We start from the raw sequence: 16787 nt of genomic DNA on the forward strand, positions 1-16787 counted from the left end.
CACCCTGGTTCCCCATCTTGCCCCCCCTCCCCAGACCTTTCCCCGCCTCCCCACACTGAGAGCTCCATCACACCCATTGCAAGAAACATGACAAAAATCACTCCAGATTTACCAAACACTGGGCACAACAAGATGGGGGTTTAGTGGGGGAAGTTCACACCGAACACCCCAGTTACAAACAGAGGGGGGACGCTGGGGGATGCCAGGGGGGCCTGGCCCATCCTTCATCTCAGCCGGAGTGGGGGGATGTGGGGTGTGGGGTAGCATCCCCCCCATCCCCCCTGGGGACAGGGAGAGCCTGGGGGGGGGGCATCCCAGTGGGGAAGGCACGGTGGGAGGACCCCCACCCTGGGGGCCCTCCCAGAAGGACACTTGGCAAGGCTGGGGGCTGAGCACCCACAAGAGGACCCGGCTGCCAGCCCTGCTGCCCCCAAGGGCAACACAAACCCCGGGGGGATGGACCCAGCAAGTACCTAATGGGCAAACTGGGTGGGAATGGGGGTATGCCCCGGAGGCACTGGTGGTGTGGGGTGGGCTCTGGGGGAAGGCACTGATCTGGCTCTGCTCTGGCAGGATTCCTGGGCTGGGGATGGGACTCCCAGCACAGGGACAGGCACTCCCAGAGTGGGGATGGGGACCCCACCACACAGGAATGGGACCCCTGTGGTGGGGACAGGGACCCCGGGGGTGGGGACAACACCCACCCAGGTGGGGACGGAATCCCCAGTATGGGGAAGATAGGAGCCCTGGGGACAGAACCTCTGGGTGGGATGGACCCTCAGGGTGGTGGTGGGACCCCTGGGGATGGGAGCAGCACCCCCAAGGTGGGGACAGGACCCCCAGGGTGGGAACAGGACCCTCAGGGATGTGGGACAGGCACCCCTAGGGCAGGTCCCATCCCCATGGTGGGGATGGGACTCCCAGGACTGGCGACAGGGACCCCTGTGGTGGGGACAGGGACACCTGGGCTGGAGATGGAACCCCCGGAGGTAGGGGCAGGGACCTATGGGGTGAGGACAGGAACTCCCAGGGATGGGGACAGTACATCCAGGGTAGGGATGGGGATCATCAGGGTGAGGGTAGAACTCCTGATGTGCAAAGAGAATGTGCAGGGTGGGGACAGGATCCTACAGAATTGGGACAGGGACCTACAGCAGGGGGATGGGACCCCCAGGGATGGTGACAGGCACCCCCTGGTGCCACCTTCCAGGGTGGGAGTGAGACATCCACGTTGGGAACAGGGACCCTCGGGGGGATAGGTGCCCTGGGGTGGGGACAGGGATGCCCAGGGTGGAGACAGGAACCCTCACAGTGGGGATGGGACGTTCAGGGTGGGAACAAGATCCTTAGAGGTGGGGATGGGGACTCTGAGCTCTGACTAGTGTTGTCCATGGGGGCAGGCTGAGCTATCCCATCCCATCCCATCCCATCCCATCCCATCCCAGGCATCATGAAGGCACTTGGGTTGAGACACGACTTTGCTCAGAGCTTCCTCCTTCTAGCTGTGAGGGGCCATGGGGGGAGCCAGGATCCCAGGGTTACCCTCAAACACCCCCTCCCCTATCCCTTCTCCCAATAAATAAAAAATAACTTAAATATGAGGGCACCCTGTAGGAACCCTCATGTGAAATTATCTGACCAGGACCCACCACCCTGCTGTCCCCCCATGCCCCCTTCCCACGCCATTACCCCACATCCAGGGTGGGGGGTGGGCTGTGGAGGTCCGGGGGCTTCCACTGGCTGCTGGTGATGGTGGGATGAATGTATGCAGGATGTCGGACTGTGGGATGAAGGATCCTCAGCTGCAGGATGCACGGCTGCAGGATCTGGGATGCATATCCATGGGGCCCAGGATATGTGGCCGCAGGATACTGGGCTGCGGACACATGGCCACAGGATCTGAGGGATCTGGGATGCACAACCGCAGGATCCGGGATGCACGGCTGCAGGATGCTGGGCCACAGGGTCCGGGATATGTGGCAGCAGGATGCAGAATGCACAGCCACGGGATCCAGGATGTGCATCTGTGGGACGCAGGATGCTGGGCCGCAGGACACAGGACTGCAAGGTCTGGGATGCATGGCTGCAGGGTTTGGGATGCTGGGCCATGGGATGCACGGGATGCTGGACGTGTGGTGGCAGCTACTTGCGGAGCTGGAGGCTCTCCAGAAGGACGCGCTTGTGGCCAGGCTCCAGCACTCCAGCCTCCTCCAGGTCCTCCTCTGTGATGTCACTGGGAATGAGACACAAATGTGGGGCTCTCTGCTCCCGAGGGGCACCCCAGCCTCGGGTGGGGTCCCCACCTGGGGGTGTCAGAGCCCCCACTTGGGTTGCTGGGTGCCCCCTCAGGCTCCATCCTGTCCCTGCTGTGGCGTTTTGTGACCCTCAGGGGGCAGTGCGGATCCCTAGAGACAAAGGGCACCTTGGGGCAGCTGGGACCCCTGAGAGCAATGGGGCCCCCCTCAGGGCAGCACAGAACCTTTGGGGGCAGTTGGGACCTCCAGGGGAAGCAGGGACCCTCAGCGGGTAGTGGGGAACCCCCAGGGACAGTGGGGACCATCAAGGGCAGCACCCCCACGGACCTCCCCAGAACCCAGGCATCACTGACACCCTGGGGAAGACACAGACCCGCTAGGTTGGCCAGGCTGGTGGTGGGAGTGGGTGGGGGTCCCTCCCCACCGTTTTGGGGGGCTGCTCACCTGAGGAACTCCAGGTCATCCCAGCCATTGTGCACCAGCCCCTCCTCGTACCGCTCCAGCCCCAGCGCCCGCAGCCACTCGCCCACACCGGGCACGGCGCCCACACCACGGCCCAGCGCCTGCACCCCAACAGCCTCAGCACCATGGGGCCCCCAAAAGGGAGCCCCAGCTGAGGTGCTGAGGACCCCTGCCCACCCTGTTATCACCCACCTCCTCAGCAAGGTCCTCCTGGATGCTCTCCTGGATGGAGTGGGGAGGGAAGGCAAGGGGGCGGCCATAGTCGGGGTGCAGGCAACGGGGAGGCAGCCCCCCCTTGGCCAGCAGTGGCGGTGGGGGGACCACTCTCCCCTTCCCACCCCCGTAGTCCACCTCACTCAGCGTCTTGGCCATCTGCAGCACGGAGCAGGAACGGTCATCCAGCAGCCCTCCTGGCAGCCCCCCGGGAGTGGGCAGGCCCCCAACTGCAGGCAGCCCCCCGGTAACAGGCGTCCCACCAGCCCCCTCCATCCCAAATCCAGCCCTGGCGGCTGGGGGTGGCCGGGGGTGCAGCTTGGGTAGGGGAGCCTCTCCAAAGGCAGGAGGGTGGGATTTGGGGTCCTCACACCCAGTGGACACTGGCAGCTCCTTGGGGATGCCAAAGAAGGTGTTTGGGGGGAGCTCCAGCTCCCGCGGCAGTGGCGGCGGGGGAAAATCCGGCGGCGGCAGGTTGAGGGTGCCAAGGTCCTCTTCCTCATCACTCTCGCCACCCCGGCTTGCCGAGGGGCACCGGCAGCGCTCCGGCACTGCCAGCTGCACCTTGGCCTTGGGGGGCTTGCCAGGGTCCCCCGGCACCAGCAGCTGGTGGGGGACGCCCTCCAGCACGTAGTATGCTGGGTTGTTGAAGCTGTTCTTCAGGGGACCCCCTGACAGCTCTGGCACTGCCTCCGCCTTGGACCTGCGGGCACAGGGGTGAGCATGGCACCCCCAGACCGCTCCCCCTCCCTAGCCCTGCCCATACTCCCTCACCGGCTTGGGGTAGCCTCATCCCTGGGGGGGCCGCGGTGTGCAGCAGGGGGCCGCGGCGCTGCTGCAGTGCTGCTCTTCTCAGGCTCCTCTGGGAGCTTTGCCAGAGTGGTGGTGGGGGGCTCAGCACTGGTGGGCTTCCGCCCTGCAGACCTGGCAACAGGAGGTGTTGGGTGGCCCATGGGGCTTGAACCTCCGCAATGGGTTCAGACCCCGAGGACACCCAGGACAAGGTTCAGACCCCGTGGAATGAGTCTCAGCAGCCCAAGTCAGGGCTCAGATGCCCAGGATGGGGCTCAGCCCTTCAGCACAGGGTTCAGTCACCAAAACACAGCCAGCGCCACATTCGGAGGCTGAGAGCCCCATCCCTGCCCTGTATGGCACAGAAGTGACACCTGGACTGTCCCCAGTCACATCCCACACACCAACCCAGAGGAATGCTCTGAGCAGTACCTGTGCTCAGGTGAATCCCTGAGACCTCCTGGCCCACAGGAACCGGTGCCCCCCACCCTGCCGAGCCCTGTCCCCCATACTTGGCATAGTCCTGGGTGGCCCTGGCACCTGGCGGCACCTTCCCTTTGCTGGCTGTCGTCTCATCCTTATCGACGCTGATCCACTCTGCCAGGGGACAGGGGCTCAGCAGTGGAGTCCTGTCCCCACCATCCCCCCTAGGGTGAGGGGTCCTCACCATAGAGCCTCTCGCGGGTGCCCAGGCGCTCCGTGGGCACCCGGACCTTCATGGAGCCACGGATGTTGCCTGTCTCCTCACCGCGGTGGGACAGGTAGGTGAGGAACTGCTGCGCTGTGCTGCCAATCATCGACTTCAGGGCAATGACACACTCCCCTGGGGGTGACAGTGGGGGAAGTTGGGCATCTGCACCCCACAGACCCCCTGGTGATGGGGCAATGCTAGGGGGTGCTGGAGTGGACACTCACCGTAGGACTCGTAACCGTCAAGGGATTTGACAGTGAGCAGGAGGTGCTGGTCCTGCAGGTACTCAATCTCGGAGAGGATGGGCTTCAGCTGTGGCCAAGGGGATGGGGTGCTGGCACTGAGTGGGGGTCTCCCTGCCTGCAGCTTTCCCCAGCACCCACCCTGTCAGCCCCCAGCCCCTCCTCACCGTGGGCAGCTGCCGGGAAGACCACTGCACCTTGAGGAAGTTGATGTTGTCACTGCTCTGGCTGTCGTTCTCGAAGCTCTTCTTGAACTCTGTGGTGGTAGAGGGAGATGGCATCACCACATCAGCCTCCCAGGACCCCATGAGCTTCCTGGGACCCCTCTCAAGCCCTTTGGAACCTCCCACTGCTATCCCAGCCCTCACCTTCCAGGCAAGTAGAATAGAACTCGATGAAAAACTTGGTACGACTGGATGTCTTCACAATGGCCTCTATGCTCTCAAACTCGATGTATGCCTGCTCTGAGGACTTGGAAAGCCCTCCATGGAGAAGCAAGGCATTGGAATCCCCCTGGGACCTCCCCACTTAGAGGGAGAGGTTGGACCATGGAGGGGTGGGGGGACAGCAAAGTATCCCCATGGGCATAGGCACCTTTCTTGGAAACGAACTGGGATGTCACTCCTACTTCAAAGGAGCCGAAGACGGGCGAGTGGTCACTGGTGACAATGTCATCTGTGCACCCTGCAGCCAGTGCAGATGGGGAAGCAGTCAGGATGGAAGGGGGACTGTCCCCAGAACAGGGAGGAGGGTGCTGGGGGTGGTAACACTGCTCACCGTAAGCATTGCAGTTGACGTGAGTCTCAGGGTAAGACTTCCAGAGGATGCGGTCGCACCAGGATGGCACGTTGGTACGCACCTGGCGGGGGGGGGGGGGGGGGGGGGGGGTTCAGATTGGGGTGTCCTCCACTCCCCTGACTCCCCCTGCCCCAGCACCTACCCCCGTGGGCTTCTGCTTGTGCCAGACATAGGTGTCCCGGGAGCCTCGCTCATAGCGGTATGTTGGGGGGAAGGTGATCTCCTCCTCACCTGCAGGGACAGCAGTGGGTCAGGACAGTCCCAACAGCAGGGGCTGCACCCCCAGACCGTCTTGGAGCCCCCCTAGTCCTCACCGAAGCGCAGGAACACTTTGTGCTTCTCCTTCTCCAGGTTGAGCTGGTCCACCTTCAGCAGCGGCTCCAGCTCCTTGCGGCTGATGTAGTTGAGGATCTCCTGCAGGACAGAGGGGCTGGCACTGGGCTGGGAAGGAGACCCTGACACCCCCACCCCCACCCCCTTTCCCAGACCTGGATGTCCATGTCTAGGCGGTAATTGAGGTCCCCGAACCAGAAGAGGTGGGTGAAGCGAAGGGAGATGTCAAAGGAGCTCAGCTGCTTATCCCCCAGTGAGAGCAGGCGCAGGATGTCCAGGTAGTTCTGGTTCCTCCTGAAGCACAGGACACAGGGATAGCGTATCACAGACATGGGGACAGGGGCAACAGCCCTCTCCTGGCCCAGCCCAGCGTGGGGGTGCTCACCGTGCAGTCTTCTCATTGCCGGAGGTCAGGTGGCAGTTGACAAAGCCAAAGGAGGTGCCATTGAACATGAAGGAGACACCCACAGCGCCTTTGTTCCCTGTGAGGAAATGGGGACATGGGATGGGATCAGGCAACCCCTGATCCTCCCTCAGGGATGGGCACCCAGCCGGCTCCAGGTCGCGGTGATGGGGCACAGTCCCCACCTGGCCAGCCAGCACGAGCATGTGCAGCCTGGCACACACCCAGAGCCTTCCTCACGAAACAGCCCCCCAGAGTCCCCCTCGTGTCAAGCACACTCATGCACAGCCTCCTCATGCAACACAAACGTTCCCAGAGCCTTCCCTGTGCGCTGCACATAAAGCCCTCCTCGTGAGACACACACACAAACCCCTCCTCATGCAACACACGTGCTCTGGGACCCCTCCCTGTGCATCAACAAGACCCCTCCTTGTGCAACACACACACTGGGACCCCTCCCCATGCAATGCCCACATACCAGGACTCCTCATCATGCAAGGTACACATGCTGAGACTCCTCCTCATGCAACACATGCAACAACAGAACCCCCCCACGAGGCAGATACCCCAGGACCCCCCCAGTGCAGTGCACACTCCCTGTGTCCCTCTAGGCCCTGCTGTGCCCCTACCCAAGGTGTTGGCGATCCCTGTCTTGACGCTGGAGGTGCTGACGTGGCTGATGCGGTTCTCATGCTCTGGCTTCACCAGCACCACCACCTTGATGTTCCACAGGGACTGCATGGCCACCTGTGGGTGCCAGCACCCTCAGCCCCCTGCCAGCATGTGCTGGGGCCTCTGGTGCATCCACAGTGGATGCTCATTACTGGTTCATCCCAGCCTCTCCCACCAAAGGCTGTTCCCCAGGGAATCCCACCACCATCAACCAGTATCCACAGCTACCCAGCACCAGGAGAGCACCCCAAAATACCTGGTGTCAGCAGACCTGGAGCACCCACAGCCACCCAGCACCACGAGAGCACCCCCAAACAGCCAGTGTCACAGAGCCAGAGCACAGCGAACCCCGGGACACTGAGCATCACACACCTCCACCACCCACCGGTGCCTGCACCCACAGCCCCCAGGGTCCCCTGGACCCCCTGGTTCTTACCGGGCGGTATTCAACCTCTGTGAAGTCCTTGAGGACAGTGCGCAGAAAGTCCACCCACTCCTTGTCCCCCAGGGAATTCTCCTGGGTGCCAAAGACGTAGATGTCATGCGGTATGGCCATCGTCACCTCATCCAGGGTCTTGCCCAACCCCTTGGAGGTGATCCACGAAGTGATGTTCTTCGGGGGGGGAACGCTGCCTGCAGGGGGTACAGCACAGTTAGGGGGGACCCCAGGGCCTTGACACCCCACTGTGGGCCGCCCCCGACCCCGCTCACCCATGTTCCAGGTGCCAATGAAGACAGAGATCATGTCAGGCTCATCCTGGTGAGAATGCTTGTTCTTCATCAGCTGCAGGAGCTGGCAAAAGGCCTCGCGCTTCTGCAGGAGGGGGCAGTGAGGGGGGGCAGAGGGGCTACCCACAACCCTCTCCAGCCCCCCTGCTTTGGCTCAGCCAAACTTGGCATCTTCAGGGCATGGAGGATTGCCTCAGGGACATCACCCAGCCATCAGGCACCAGTACCCAGCGCCTGTCCCCAAGCCTTACCAGGGCCCAGGGGTTAGATCCTGCCCCACCCCATCCCCACAAGGGACCCCTTGTGCCCTGCCACCCCCAGCTGAGCATTACCCACCCGGGCACTGACAAAAACGAAGTCTTTCCGTTGCGTTTTATCCTTTTCCTTCTCAAAAACGATGCCCAGTTTGTTCTGCACCCGCTGCGACTTGATCAGCTGCCGGACTGGCAAGGAGTGGCAAGAACTGGGAGGGTGCTGGGTGCCAGCTGGGTGCTGCAACCCCCCCAGTCCATGCTTTGGGGGACCCCCAGGATGGGAACACCCCCGGCATGAGGAAATCCCCCAGATTCCAGCCCACCGAGCCCCACAGGGATGCTCCCCAGCACAAAGGCAGTTCCACGTGTGCTGGGGCCCCCCAGATGCCTCCCCACTCACTCTTGTCATGGGTGAAGGTGTTCCAGTCCTCCTGGGAGTCCTTCTGCTTCTTCAGCACCACTAGCTTCCCCCCCTCCACATCCACGCTCAGCGTGTACTTCTGTGACTTCCCAATCTTGGTCAGGTCTCCCAGGGTGATATCCAGCTTCACCTGCCAAGGGACACTGGGATGAGGGAGGACACAGGGGAGACCCCAGCACCCAATCTGGCATCTGACCTCCCCCAGAGACACCTAGGAGTCTGTGCCCTCAGTGTCACACCAGAGGCACTCAGCTGATGCCGAAATCCCCTCAAAACTCCAAAACTGGGCAGGGCAGAGGGTAGGGTAGGGCTCACCTCAAATGTCTGCACTGGGATGCTCTTGGCCTTGCGGGACAGGGGCTGGGGGTTGGTGGCGGGGGTGGCCGAGCTCATCTCCTGCAGGGCTTTCAGTGCCTGCCAGAGCCCCCAGCAGGGTCAGCCAAGAGTTCACCAGTCCCCCCAGCTCCACCAACCCCTCCAGTCCCACCAATGTTCCAAGCCCCGCCAGCCCTCACAGTCCACAGGGCACCAATGGCCCCCTCAGCTCTACCAGCACCAGCTCCAGTGGCCCTCCCCAGTCCCTCTGGTGCCTCAATCCCACAAGCCCATCTCCAGACCCCCAGCTCCACCAGCCTAGCAATCCCTGTCAGCTGCCCCAGTCCCACCAGTGCCCTCAGCCCCACAGCCCCTCCAGTTCATCCAGACCCCTCAGGACACCCTCATCAGGCCATCCACTCCTGCATCCCCAGCCTCACCTTCTTCTCGATGGAGGACAGGAAATCTTTCAGCACAGAGAGTTTCAGCACCAGGCTCTCCAGCTCCTGCTCTCCGCTCTGCCCTGCTGTCTGGAACCCCCAGCAGGTCACCCCAGCACTGGGATGTGAACCCCACACCACCACAGATCCTCCCTCCCCACCCCAAGTGGCAGGGTCCCTGGGATGGGGTAGGATGCTGGGTATTTCTCCACAGGCTTTCCCACCACCCATGGTGGGGTCTGTGGGTGCAGACCATGGTGGGGGGTTGCCACTGCTGTGTCCCCATACTCCCCTCACCTGCTGCAGGATCTTGGAGACCATGGGGGAGCTCTGCTGGTCAAACACCTTGGAGAGGATCTCCAGCCCTGCCAACACCTTGTCCACCTCACTGGAGGGGCAAGAGGAGCCAGCTCAGTGGGTGGCACAGCTGTCCCTCCATCTGCCCCAGCATCCAGCACCCACCTGTGCAGCCGTTTGCAGGAGGTGACGAGGGTTTTGTTGAGGTGGGGGAGGCTGTTAGCCCCTCCCTTCACCGCCTCCAGGTCCAGGGTGTAGCTGCCCTTCAGGTACTCGTGGGAGATGCTGCTGAGCCCATTGGTGCTACAGACAAAGCACTCAGGGGGTAAGAGCCAGCAGGGAGGAGCAGGGGACAGAGAGGGCACAGGCAGGAGACAGACAGACCCTCACCTCTCCACTGGCCCCTCCGGCACAGATGGTCCCAGGCCAGTGGGGCTGAGCCCCACCGAGCTGCCAGAGAAACTGGTGGAGCCGGAGCGCGGTGGCAACGGCGGCTTCTCATCCTCTCCATCTGCAACGGGGCAATAAGGGGCCAGTCACCACCACCCCAGGGGCCTCAGGACCCTATTCACCCACCCATGTCACCCTGCCATACCCGAGTAGTCCCTGTCCTCCGCGGTCTCCTTCTCTTTCTCCCTCTCGACAGGGAAGAGCAGGGTGCAGACCAGCCCCTGGTTGGGCTGCAGGTACAGGGCAATCAGCTCGCTGAGCGTCTTGAAGCGCCGGACCTGCACCCCCTGTGACGTCTGCGGGGACGTGGAGACACCGGGGCCATCAGTGCCTGCAGCCAGCATCACTGGACCCCCCAGGTGGAGACACCACCAAGCAGGGAACCCACCACCCAGGGATGCCACCATGCAGGGACCCCCAGGCAGGGATAACACCTTGCAAGGATCCCCTCATGCAGAGCTGCCACCATGCAGGGATGTTCCCATGAAGAGACACCCACACAGGGACCCCCTCATGCAGAGACTCCCATGAAGATATCCTCCCACACAGAGATGCCACCGTGCAGGAACCCCTCCATGCAGGGGCCCCCATGCAGGATGGGGGGCTGACCCCACAGCCTCCCGGTGGAGAGCAGGCCCTGGTGCAATGGAGCCTGCAGGGCTGGTAGGTGGGCTGGCAGGGTGCAGGCAGCAGCCATCCCTTGGCCTCCTCCCTCCCAGGAGCAGCTTTTCCTGCCCGCCTGGCCAGCACAAAGAGGGTTCTGTTGCTCTAAAAATACCCGGTGCCACAGCCAGCCAAGACGAGCACAGCCAAGCCATCCGGCACAGTCGGGCACGCATGTGGCACTGGGCCAGGGCTGAGCCCAGCACAGCCAGAGAGACAGGCAAACTCACGGCATGAGGTCAACACTGAGCACTGCTGAGCTGGAGACCCCCACTGCCCGTGAGCCACAGGGTGTCCCATGCCTGCGCTGCCCACCTGCACAGCCAGGAAATCCTCCTCGTCCGGCAGGATGCGGTAGGTGTGGACGTGTTTCTGGAACCTGTGGCAGCAGGGAGGGCATCAGGGTGCTGGGGGTTGGGTGGCATCCCCCCACCTGCCTGCATGGCCCCCACCAGCCCCAAAGGGATGCCCAGTACTCGTCCAGCCAGACCCCTACTTCACCAGCACTCACAATGAGGAGCTCCAATACCGCTATCCCCCATGGCATGCAAGGAGCTGACAGGGAAACCCATGGAAAACCGATGGGAAAATGCGTGCAGGATGGGTACTGGGAGTCCTGGATAGGTGCTGAGAGTCCCAGAGGGACTCCCCCACTTGCTCTGACCCCACCATTGCTGCCCTGGCCACACTGCCTGTCTGCGCCAGAGGCACTGTCCCCAGCTCACAGCACAGGCAGGAGCTGGCAGGCGCAGTGTGAGGAGCCAATTCAGTTTTAGTTATGCCTCAACAATAGCTGTCGGAGGCATGTGGAGGAGAGGTGCACATGTGCCACGTGCAGGAGGCAGCTAGAAGAACCCTTGGTCTCTGGGAGGACTTCGCCTGGCAACACCTCCCATGAGGCAGGCAGCAGGAGATACTGTGGAGGGGCTTCTCCAATCAGGTCACGAAAAGGTCTCTGCCAACAGACGGCAAAGAAAGGTTGGTTCCCTGTCCTCGGGTGGACTTTGGGAAGGGCCAGAGGGGTATAAAAACCGACTGCGTCACAGCTCGCTGGGTCTTGCTCCTGCTCGCTGCTCCCGCTCACTCCCTCCTTTGCCATGGCCTCCGCCTGCCTTCTGGCTCTCCTGCCCTCGCTAGCTCGCTCCCACACCTGTCCTGCCTTCCTGTGTGCCTGACCGCCGCCTTGCCACTTCGCCCCGCGTCCTTGCCTGGGCTGCCTGCTTCCAACCCTGCCGCGCCGATCACTGCCCGCCCTGCCGCCCCGATCCAGCCGGTCGCCATGACCCTGCCCGGGGTCCTGCTCCTCCCGTCCCCAGTGCCCACTCACCGCGTGTCCGGCGCCGTCGCCGCGGGAGCCGCGCAGGCCCGCTAAGAGCCAGCCCGGCCACCAGCAGGCAGCGTGCACACCCCCCGCCGCCTGGACACCGACAGCACTGCCCTGCCTCGCTGGGGGTAACACCCTCTTTTCCTCTCTGTCCTCTCTCTCTCTCCCCTCTCCCCTATTCCTTTTCCATTTTCCTTTCTTCTTTTCTGTCTGTTCTAGCCCTCTTTTGTTTGGGCAACTCCTTTTCCTTCTCCTTTTTGTTACCAATAAACGGTTTTTCAGATACAACGTTTGCTTCATTTGGCTTAATTTCATCCCGACCATCCATTTTTAAAAACAGTCTCCGCAGTTCCCCACAGTGGAACGTGACACACAGGCAGGAGCTGGCAGGAGCAGGCAGGACCTGGCAGCCAGGACGCCAGGAAACAATTTATTTTCCAGTGGAAGCTGACAGGAACCAGGGACGTGATCCCGGGGCAGGGGTGACGGGCAGCGCTAAGAGATGGGGTGACAACATCAGGGGCTGCAAGAAGCAGGATTGGGACCCGTCCCCATCTCAGGGACTCCAGGAGACAGGGAGCCTCGGCACTGCCAGACCTCCCCACTCCAGTGCTGTCAGCAGGGATGGTGGCTTCTCAGCTGGCCTGTGGCCACAGAGGTCACCATGAGCATCGAGGTGGCTGTCACCACACCAGAGCCACTGGTCCACTCGGCTGCTGTGCCCCCTGGCCCGGTGGCACCTTGACACAGGGCTGGAGGACTGGGACAAGGCAGCATCCGTCCCCCCATGCTGTGCCTGGACAGGGTGCCATGCCCCTACATCCTACCCCACAGTGTCAGGTCCCCTGGTGTCACCCCACAGTTCTGGTTACCCTGCCACCACCCAACAGCACCAGCTCCCCTGGTGCTACCACAACCCCTGCAGTGCCAGGTACCCCATTTTTCCTCCCTCCTCTGCAGGTATGACCCACCCCAGCACCGTTGGGGTCTTCCCAGGTGCCCCACGCCCAGTCAGAGGTCACTGGGGGGTGGGACCACAGGGAACCCTCCAAGCGGTAGGGTAGCTGAATGGGAATCCACTATGGGGGGCCTGTATGGAAAACCCTGCTGGGCTGGGTAAGGGCATCAGGAGCTCCCAGCTCAAAGGAGTCTGTGGGAGAATCCCAGCTGGTAGGATGGGGGGGCACAAAGAGACAGCCCCAAATGAAGGTAGCATAAGGGGTCTCTGTGGGAAGTCCTAATGTTCCATAGCAGGAACACCAGTGGAGGTGCGATGGGGGGTGCAAGAGGAACCCCAGCACAGCACCAGTATGTAGAACTCCAAATTGGAGGGGGAAGGAGCAGGACCCCTAGAAGGAACCTCAGCTGTGGGGGAGGACAAGGGGTTCCCTATGGATAACCAACAGGGGGCTGGAGGGACACCCAGCACAGGGCCCCCCTGGCTGCCTAGTCCCGCACCATTGGTGGCTGCTATTTTGGTGAGCCATGACGGGGGGGCCAGAGAGCACCGGGCTTGGACACAAAGAGCCTTTATGCAGGAGCAACGGGACTCCCCTGTCAGCTCTGACGCACAGCCAGCACCCTGCCACAGCACAGCAGGCACCCCCATGTCCCCAGTGCCCTGTGGCGCACAGAGGGGCACCTACCACCCTACTCCACCAAGAGGGAGGTGTGGGCACTGTGCCGAGGGGGACACCATATGCCCACTGGCAGCACCCTGGCACTGGTGTCCCCATGAACTGGCAGTGAGCCAGGATGAAGGCTCCAGCCCCCATGCTCCTGTGGGACACCACACCAGGACTGTCCCCGCTGGCACTGCTCACCAACCGGCAATGTCAGCATGCCCTGTGGTGCCACTGCCACAGCACTGTGGGTTCCAGTGATGCCCCAGTATGCCACAGTGAGGCCACAAGTGAGACACCCCGGTATGCCACGGTGAGACACCCCAGTGTGCCATGGTGAGGGCACAGTGAGAGGGCCTGGTTTGCCACATCCAGCCCGGTGAGGCCATGATGCACCGGCGGGAGGGTTAAAGGAAGCCGACGCTGCCGGGATCCCGCTGCAGTTCCCTTTCCTCCTCCTGACCCTGCAGCTATTTTTAGGGCTCCAGCAATAGCCAGGGCCAATGGCCCCACAGCCCTGTCCACCCACTCACTGGCAATGGGGGTGCCTGGTGAGATCACACTACCAGGGACTCCCAATAGTCCTTATTGGAGTGCAGCCTCTCAACTTGACATCCCCATGACGGGTTTTGCCATGCTGCATGGTCCCATCCCACAGCCCAGCCATGTGGCATCCATGGCCTCCTCACCAGGCAGTGATCCCGCGGGGGATCAATGAGAGACACCCCTTACCCAGGCACCTGCACCACCATGCTCTCTGCAGCCCCCTGTCACCCACACTGGTGCCACAATGACCTCCTGCCCCATGGCACCATCAGGTGCCAGAATCGCGTGCTCTCCCAGTGCTGTGCCCGGTGCTGCTCACCAGCCCAGCTTTGTGGTGGGGAGCCAGTGCCCAGAGCCATGCTGGGCCCACGTGGCTGGGAAACTGTATTTGCCACTGTCCATGGACAAGAACAACCATGCCACCATGCAGACTGAATGCCTGACACCTGCATGTGGCACCAGCACACAGCAACCCCAGGCCAGGGCAGGCCAGCTCACAGTGCACTCCCAGTTCTGCCACAGGCTCTCAGGGCACAGAAAAGCTTTGAGTTGAGGTGCCCTTACCACCACTCCACAACCACATCAAGGTCCAGGTGCTGGCACAGGTAGCCAGCCTCGAGCAAAGCCAGTGGCATGCCCTGGGAGCTCCCCAGGAGCACCCCAGCACATGGAACGTCACCAGCACACTGAGCTGCCAGAGGCCCCAGGTATGGTGGGGTGCTGGGATGCACCACCAGGCAAAGGCACTCCAGGACCCCCAGGGCTGTCAACACTCACACAAGACCTGGCACAAGCTGAGAGCCATGGAGTCCCATGGCACAACTCAAGGGCACAAAGCTGTCCCCCCTCCCTAAGTTGCGGACCCCCACACATGAGGGCAGGAGCTGGGGCCCCCCAGTGCCATGGGTAGGCTCGGGAACCCCAAGAGTGTGGGGGAGGGGCCAGGCCCCCCATCTCATAGACCCCCATGGTAGCAATGTGGGTGTCACAGCCCCCCTGGAACCAGCCCAGTATCCCCCCAGTGCCCAGAGATCCCCAGCCCCTCCAGCACCCCCCCATCTGTTGGTGTCTGGTCTCCCGGGACACCCAGGCCAGAGTGGGTGCCATTCCCCTGATGCCCTGTGTCCCAGAAGTGCCCAGGTCCCTCTGAACCCCCAGGTCTCCTCATGTCTGTGCCCTGCCAGCACCCACTGACCAGAGCTGCTCCAGTCTCCCTGTACCCAAATTCCTATCAACCGAGTTCTCCAAATTCCTAGCAAGCCCCACAGTACTGGTGACCCCCATGGACGCTGCATCACCCCAGGTGGGTCCCTGCCTCTGCCTGCTGCCCTCTTGGTGTTGCTACCCCCCCAAAGCTCCCTGCGTGCTCCCCTGGATCCGTTCTAGTGATCCCTACTGCTTCCCCTGCCAGTGCTCCCTTGGAGCCCTCCCTCCCGCCCTCGGTTCCTCTCCCACTGTTCTTCCCGGGCCCCTGCCAGTGCTTCCCTGGACACCCGCCCTGTGTACCCCAGTGCTCCCCTGATTCCCTGAAGTGACCCCCCCATGACGCCCCAGTGCTCCCCTGGTACCTCGCTGGTGCTCCTCCAGATCCTCCCCGTTGTTCGCCCAGGACCCACCCCCGGCTCCCCTCCCGACCCCCTGCTCTCCTCGGACCATCCCCGAGGCCTCTTCGGTGCCCCCCTGAATACTCCACTCCTACGCCCGGATCTCCCCCGGTACCCCCGCCCCGTTTCTCCCGGGACCCCCCCAAAGCTCCGGCGGTACCTCGCCGGTGCTCCCCCAAACTCCCCCCTGCTGCTCCCCCAGGGTCGCCCCCGGTCCTCCCCCCGACACCCTGCCCGTGCCTCCACAGCTCCCCCGGCCCCGAGCCGGTCCCCTCCCGGTGCCCCCCCCCCCTCCAGCCACCCCCGATGGCCGCTCCCGGATCTCCCCCTATGCCCCCCCGGTACCTCGTGGGTGTCCCCCCGGCACCCCCCCGCCCGCACCCCACTCACAGCAGGCAGAGCGCGTAGGCCCCCGCCACGCTCTCGCTGTCCCGCACCAGGAAGCTGCCGTCCCGCCCGGCCCGCGCCAGCTGCTCCTCGGCCGCCGCCCGGCTCAGGTCCCGGTGGTACCAGGGGGGCACCGGCACCGGGGCTGCCCCTCCCGCGCCCCCCGCGCCCCCCGCGCCCGCCATGCTCCGCCGCCGGGGCCGCGCCGCGGGGCCGCGCTCTGAGGGGGAGGGGGGACCCGGGGGGCGGGCTCCGGGGCGGGGAAAGGTGGGGGAACGGGGACATCCAGGGGACACGCGGGGGCTTCGGGCGTTGGGGGCACCGGGGGCCCCCAGGGGGCCACCGACCAAGTACCCAGGGGCGCACGGGGAGATCCGGGATGGCCACCGGGGGGGCGGTCGCGGGAGGAGACCCGCGGGGGTCGAAGGGGCACCGGAGGGGACCCGCGGGGGATCCTGGGGGAGCAGCAGGACGGAGCTTGGGGGAGCAGCAGTGAGGTGACGGGGGAGCATTGGTGGGGTCCTGGGGGTCGCACCGCGAGAGGCACCGGGGCAGATCCGGGGCCATGAATAGGATGTTCAGGGGGGCATCTGGAGGTCCGATCGAGGGGCAGCGGCACCGAGGGGCTGAGAGCACCGGGTAGCGGGCAGCAGTAATGGGGAGGATGGGGAGCACCGGGGGGGACGCACCAGGGAGGGGGGAAGCATTTGGAGAGACAGGGACACCAGGGGAGCAGCGGGGGATTGGGGGCACCCAGGGGCGTACCGAAGGGAGAGGCGGGGGCACCGGCAGTGTGAGGGTAGCAGGGAGCCGGGCACTGGGGAAAGGGGGGCTGCGGTGGGGCAGGCCTGGGGCCGGGCTGGGACCAGGGGCT

General features: G+C 63.5%; 1 protein-coding gene across 1 annotated transcript; it reads right to left on the minus strand.

Moving 5' to 3' along the window:
• Nucleotides 1–76: 76 nt before the first annotated feature.
• On the minus strand, nt 77–16117 carry INPPL1 (inositol polyphosphate phosphatase like 1). The gene is given in 27 exon segments (XM_042031454.1): nt 77–2233; nt 2700–2818; nt 2910–3633; nt 3705–3854; nt 4235–4319; nt 4390–4545; nt 4638–4725; nt 4823–4911; nt 5024–5137; nt 5250–5339; nt 5433–5514; nt 5596–5684; nt 5768–5867; nt 5942–6080; nt 6172–6268; nt 6819–6936; nt 7298–7494; nt 7573–7675; nt 7927–8033; nt 8245–8395; nt 8581–8679; nt 9021–9110; nt 9318–9408; nt 9483–9828; nt 9913–10063; nt 10746–10809; nt 15917–16117. Coding segments are annotated over 27 exon segments (3912 nt in total). The 5' UTR covers nt 16099–16117; the 3' UTR covers nt 77–2142.
• Nucleotides 16118–16787: the final 670 nt, after the last annotated feature.

The sequence above is a fragment of the Corvus kubaryi genome, unplaced genomic scaffold (genome assembly GCF_017639235.1).
Source record: "Corvus kubaryi isolate FWS band 111438036 unplaced genomic scaffold, C.kubaryi_AGA036_p1.0 37341, whole genome shotgun sequence".
Lineage (NCBI taxonomy): Eukaryota > Metazoa > Chordata > Aves > Passeriformes > Corvidae > Corvus > Corvus kubaryi.